This window comes from Oryzias melastigma, linkage group LG21 (assembly GCF_002922805.2).
Source record: "Oryzias melastigma strain HK-1 linkage group LG21, ASM292280v2, whole genome shotgun sequence".
Classification (NCBI taxonomy): domain Eukaryota; kingdom Metazoa; phylum Chordata; class Actinopteri; order Beloniformes; family Adrianichthyidae; genus Oryzias; species Oryzias melastigma.
In genome coordinates, this window is record NC_050532.1 from 1029092 (window position 1) to 1035672 (window position 6581).

The following is a 6581-nucleotide window of genomic DNA, read 5'->3' on the forward strand; positions in this document are numbered from 1 at the left end:
AAAAACTCTGGGTGAACGTATTTTATAACATTACTTGGTAATGGTCACTTTCAGATTTTTGCCAACAGCTTCCGATAAATTTGATATTGTTTCACAATTATTTTCCGGAGATCAGACATAGCTATGAACAAAAACAACAAAGAGAAGCGTCCAGTGATAACCAGGCGTTATAGAAGTTAATCATACATTAAAATAGTTGTGTCCCATCCAGTTCTTGGGAGTGGGTGTCCAGCTTGCTGGTTACCTGAATCAGGTGTGCTCCACCTGTGAAAAGCTTCAAAGGCAGGAGTGGAAAAGAATCATGGGGAAGAGGCTGGACGTTACAGGAGGCACTATCGACTGCTTTGGACCTCATCCTCGGTGTTTACTCTACTCTTTATTGTTTTGGTTATTTTATCTGAATGCTCTTCTTTGCTCTTTACCGGGCCTAAAAGATGATTACAGCTAAAAGAAGGCATACAGAAAGCTGCTGGAATGAGGCTGTTGGTCCGTTCTCAAGCATGAACCTTGTCTGTTTCAGTGGGTACTGAACCGATGAGTCTGGGCTCTCCCACTTCTCCCAAACCGACCTCCGGAGCTCAGTTTCTGCCCGGTTTCCTGTTGGGCGACCTCCCTGCCCCTGCCAGCCCACAGCCTCGCTCCTTCAGCCTGTCCAGCCCTATCTCGGAGAGCAAAAGCGCACACCGAGGTGAGCAGGAGGACGCGTCCGCCGCCGCCTCTGTGACGACGCCGCAGTCATGTGTTCTGTTTGTGCTTGCAGGAGGATCGGGCGGTGTCGGCTCAGCCATGCAGCCTGTTGTCCCTACACCTAAAGACAAGAGTGGAGCTCCTCCTGTTCGTAGTATCCATGACGACCTGGTAACGGTGGGCACGCCCCTCAGTGCTCACAGGCAGGTTAGTATGCTTTAAAGTTACTCTTGCATCGCAGAATAAAAGCTCAGTTTTTACACAAAACTTAAATTAAAATTAAAATAGAGACATAAGCTTCAATTTTCAGCTGAATAATGACAAATGATCTACAGATTTAGAAACAAAACATGAATGTGACATAGTGAGGAGCAGATGACAGCTTTAATGTGCACATGAACAGAATGAACCGAAGCTTCATAAGTCAAATATAGAGAGGTTCAAGTGTTTTCTTCTCTTCAGTCTTTTCCTGTCATGCAGTCGCCTCTGTCTGGACGTCAAGCTATCACTCCTGGAGCAGGTGAGCATCAAAGCAGCCATGGTTTTTTTTTTCTTTTTTTTCAATAAGTACGGCCTGAATAAAACAGCTCATTGTGACGCGGGATGTTTTGTTTTTCGGACACATTCCTGATATGAAGGTCGTTCAAGCAGCAGATGAAGGAATATTGAAAGGCCAGTAACTCCGGAAAAACGCTGTTCCTGAAACGTAAAGTAAAGTTGTACAGCGTTCTCTCGTTTATTGTATCAAGTGAAGTAGGATCATAGATGTTCTAAGGGTGTAATTATTAGGGACTCACTCCAATAATCTTTTGATTTGTTGTCAAAGCATTTACAATGGTCTTTTAAATACAATTATGCTGTTTTTAGCCAGATTAAAAAAAAAAAAAATGCTATTGGTTTATTTATGGCTTTGGGCTCCTGCCAATAATGTATAAATAAATCTGTAACATAGGTTCTCCAGAGTGGCAGCACTTCATCAGAAATTGACCTCTGAGTTGTGGGTCTATCCTCCCTCTGTTTACACACTCTCTGGCTAGCTTACAGCCCCTCACAATCTCAATCTAAAGGTGCATTCACACCGAACACGATCCGCACGGCGGAGGCGGCAGTTCCAGTGTTGAGTCAATGGAACAGACGCGACATGAGGCGATCTGAAGTCGAGAGACGGGCGCGGCGCCAAGGTCTGCCAGCAGTTCAATTGGAGTGACGGGGCGCGGATCGGACAGCGGAGGCCAAATTTAAATATCTGAAGTTTGACAGGTTGCTGAGTCGCATCAGCCAATCAGGAACTCAGCTTTGGTACATGACATTTGTGACTCGATCAGCGGGTAGAATTCAAAGTGAGCGTTTTTGTCCTGAACTTCCTTCTATTTCATTAACCTGTTGGAGCTGCAGGCTTGCAGAGCTCATCTGGCTACTTTGGAGTGAAGGCGGGAAACACTCTGGACAGATCGCTAGTTTTTGCTCCCGTAGTGGAGCTCACTCGCTCCATATGCCAGCAGACAGAGAGCCGCTGTGGAGTGTGGAGGCTGCCAGTTCAGGCTTCATCCAGACACTAAAAAGAGGAATTTTATTTTTTCCCCCTCATGTTAATACAAGACAGAGAGCCTTCAAGCTCAGCCACAGAGACACAGAAACACAGTAGAAGCGGCTGTCTTACAGACACACCCCCCTGTACCGGGGAAAATCTCTGAATAAAAATTATAAAAACCCAAACATAGAGACATGAATACTGATGTTCTTGTAGAACTCTTCACATTAAATAAGCCTGATCTCTCAACATCATCTGTGTCTTCATACAATCGTTCCTTATAGCGATCATCATAAAACATTAGCTCGTAGCTCCTCCCACATGTGGACGCAGTCAAGCCCAGGAACACATTTTTTGACAGGCGACGACCAGCAAATTTGTCATGGAAAGAAAGCGGGGCGGGGCATGTGAACTTTAGCATTACCGGTGCAACAGAAATGGCGACCGATATTAGAGGTAACCGCCCATGCCGTTGCTGTAAGCTAGCAAGAGAGAAACTATGTTCGAGCTCTCACCCTAACCCCTAACTACTAAAAATATATCTAGTGTCCTGGATTTTAAAAGCAATTCAGACATCATGCTCACTACTTGTCTTTTGTTTTTCTAAACGCTGGTTATGACGTCACCAATTTCACAAAGTGAAAATCTAATCAATACAAACATTTAACAACATCTATTTGTGACTCCACTGATGGTTTATTATAAAATTCAATTTATTTATTTTTGTTGTTTTGTTTTTGCAGGAATTGTTCATTGCATTGAGGTTTGCTAGTATAGTAATCATCGATGCACACAAGTTTTTCGCAAAGACTTCTGGGAAATTTCTAGTTTTAACTTTACATTAAAATTTGAAATCCTTTTTTTTTTTTGTGCAGTAATTTTTTCTCCACTGTTAACAAAGCTGTCCTCTGTTCTGACACCCAGGTGTGCAGCAGGTGTGCATGTCTCCCGCTCAGGTGGATCCATTCTACAGTCAGGGGGAGTCTCTGTCGTCCGACGACCAGCTGGACCAGACCTGGGTCACCGTGTTCGGGTACGTCATGCTGCTGGGAGCACATTGGACGGTTAGACTCTCTGTCTCATGGGGTGCTCGTGTGTTTCAGCTTCCCTCCAGCCTCAGCCTCATACATCCTGCTGCAGTTCGCTCAGTATGGAAACATCCAGAAACACAAGGTGAGACAGTTTGCATCAGTTTCACTGAAGTCACTTTTATGGCATTCCCTTGTTTATTGCGAGTTCTATAAATTACCCACAATTTGTAAAATCCAAGTAAGATTATAGATGTTTTAAGAACCCTTTTAAGACATTTATAAAATACTGTAAGATTAAATCTGCATTTCTGAGTATTTCTTTATTCAAATGATGATGGATCAGGAGCAGATGAAAATGTGGTTTGAAAAAGCTCAGTTTTGTGACACAGCAGCTTTTATTGGCGGGCCAAAGCCTCACTTCCTCACTCACATCCACTCACAGACAAATAGATCCATGAACATCTTCATTTTCCTCGTCTGAGCTGGAATCTGACTAAAAACTGTACAGCATGATAGCTCAGATATTGCTTGCTGTTTTTTTCGTCTGTTTTTCATTTGCTATTGTTAGCTTAGGGTTAAGAGAGGCTGTAAGCTAGAGGGAGAAAGTGTAAACAAGGGGCTGCTGGGAAATGAAGTTTGATATCAAAGCAGAGAGAGAGCTTGTTTGGAGTGATGGATTTCCAGTTTCTCCATCAGAAGTCTGAGATGAATCTCTGGCGATGTGTTGACAGATGGCGTCTCCTGGTAACTGGATGCATCTCCAGTACCAGTCCAAGCTTCAAGCCAGGAAAGCTCTGTCCAAAGACGGCAAGGTGTTCGGCGACTCCATCATGGTGGGAGTGAAGCCCTGCATAGACAAGGTGAGCGGGCTGATGGATTCCTGTGTGTGTCACTCTCTGTCTTAGGGCTGGGTAATGACATTGAATAATCAATCTGAATCAGTCTAATCTTAATAGATCAATAATCAATCCATAAAAGTAGAGATCGATCTAACGCAAGGGTGTCCAAAGTGGGTCCTCTGGGGCCGGTGTCCTACACGTTTTAAAGCTCCTTATTGGCCAAACACACTTGATCCAAGTAATCAGCAGCAGATAAGGCAGAGTTTCCTTAAAACCAGAGGGAGGTTTGGCCCTCAAGGACTGAGTTCATAGACCCCTGATCTAACGCATAATGCTGAGTTCAGTTAGCTTGATGCTAACGTTTAATGGGACTTCCCATTAGACGGCTAAACATACATTACTGACTAAATGAACATTTTTATAAACTCACAGAAAGGTATTTCCAAACTCCATTAAGGAAATAGGTTTTAAAGTAACCATTTGTTAACCCCAACCCCCGGGCCTCGGACCGGCACCGGTCCATGGGTCATTTGGTACCGGGCCGCAAACAAAAAGAAAAATAAAGTCGCTAACGTAGAATATTTCTGTTTTGTTTATATTCTGATCCTATAGGAAGTTTTATTTTGTATTTTATGGGGGGGTAAAATCATATAATGTTTCTTTTATAGAATGTTTTCAAATCAAAAAACGACTTCTACAAATCAACAACTTTGTTTCATTGAATCTTTATCATCTGCATGAAAAACATCTATTGACATTTTTAGCATTTTTTTTAAACAAAATTTCTTGTAGTGGCATTTTATTTGAAAATAGATTTTCATAAACCAGAAGCTTAAAAATGCCAACTTTGGGCCAATCAGCGAAAATATTGTCCAATTTAAACCGGTTTTTAAGCCTAAAAAAAGGTTGGGGACCACTGGTCTAAAGCACCATTTTTTGCTCATTCTTCTTCTTCTGGAAAAAGGTTCTGATTGGAATAAGGTTCTGATTGGAATAAGGTTCTGGTTCTTCTGATTGGCTGTTCCCGTCATGAGTTTCTGTTTTCCTCAGAGTGTAATGGACTGCAGTGAGGCGGTCTCCACTCCACGCTCTACTTCTTTGTCGTCCTCCGTCTTCCCCACCACACCTCGCTCTGCTATCAGACCACTCAGCGCCACCTACAGGAGCTCAGGCAGTGACTACCAGGTAGTTTTTGGACCTGAGATGTCGTCAGCGACTCCTGAATAACACACACTCTCTGATATATTATAACTCAACACTTAATGAATGTAAGCTGCTTTTCTCTGTCCTTAGGGTACAAATCTGGTGAATCTTGCCTCAGGTTTTTTCTTTCACAGCCCTTTTAAAAATATGAAAATGTGGTGTCATAGAATTCCAGCTGGTTAGAAAACACAATCATTAATTTTTACTCCATGATTAGTTTTTAAACTGTTGGAGTGAATTTTAAAAAAATGAAGCTCTGGTGTGAAAGGGTTGAATATATTCTCTTCTTGACCAACTTGTCGGTTGATTGGCTTCTAAATCTTTTTAAGGTGGTTGAAGACCGACAGACCCCAAGAAAGGACGACAGCTTCGTCTCCAAAGCGATGGAGTACATGTTCGGCTGGTGAAACCTGCAGCCAAAGAGACAAACTACGGTGTGTTTGTGTGTGTGCATGTGCGAAGTGAAAGATCTTTCTTCTTTTATAATCTATTTTTAATCTCTTTGTTGCAATAAAAACTCTCTTCTTCTCAGATTTTTTGCTTCATTTATAGCTATCTATTGTTCCTAAATTCATCGTCTTTTTTTTTGGTTTAATCTGCAGGTTTTTGTTTGCATATACTACAAATACTTGCAGTGCAGCACTAATTATAATTTTTCATCTCCAGTGACCCAATTGCAGGAAATGTACGTTTTAAAAATTACTGTCTGAATCTTGGTAATTTGGTTCCTGGTGAACATGAGATCTTGTGAAATTTGAAAAAGGGTCTGAGAGAAAAATGGGAGGAAGAAGCCTCACCTGCACAGGTAAAATGCACAGTAACGTGTTAGTCATTGAGTCTGCAAACTGTGCATTTAAAATGAGTTTGCTCTGTAGAAACATTTGAACTGTAACAGGAAATTAAATTGAAGTATTTATTTGTATAACATAGTAAAATATAAACATCTAGTCAATAACAAAAGTTCATTTCAATATTTTGTAATGTAACCCTGGTTGTCAGTGACAGAGGTAAAACAACTGCTATACGTCTTCACCAGGTTTATGCTGTATTTTGGTCTATTCATCCTTGTAGATCTTCTCAAGAGCTGTAATGTTTTGGAACCATTGCTGGACAGCACAAACTTCCACCTACAGATTCTTGTGGACTGCAGTCCAGAGACTTGCTAGAGCATTCCAGAACCTTGAAATGTTTTTTATCTACTCCGTTGTTGCCCTGGTGTCCAGAGATGTTTTATCCTCGATGCTCTCGCTGATGGACAACACACTCTCATTCTCGAATTGTCACATATAG

General features: G+C 41.9%; 1 protein-coding gene across 2 annotated transcripts in view; it reads left to right on the plus strand.

The window, feature by feature from the left end:
• nup35 (nucleoporin 35) overlaps window positions 1-5824 on the plus strand; it is a 7687-nt gene extending 1863 nt beyond the window's left edge. For both annotated transcript variants that reach the window (XM_024285848.2, XM_024285846.2), the window contains exons 2-9: window positions 521-688; window positions 761-894; window positions 1150-1207; window positions 3143-3251; window positions 3322-3391; window positions 3981-4109; window positions 5139-5273; window positions 5621-5824. In XM_024285848.2, coding sequence (XP_024141616.1) covers window positions 521-688; window positions 761-894; window positions 1150-1207; window positions 3143-3251; window positions 3322-3391; window positions 3981-4109; window positions 5139-5273; window positions 5621-5698 — 881 coding nt within the window. In that variant the 3' untranslated portion in view covers window positions 5699-5824. The remainder of the gene's footprint in view (window positions 1-520; window positions 689-760; window positions 895-1149; window positions 1208-3142; window positions 3252-3321; window positions 3392-3980; window positions 4110-5138; window positions 5274-5620) is intronic.
• The last annotated feature ends 757 nt before the right edge of the window (window positions 5825-6581 follow it).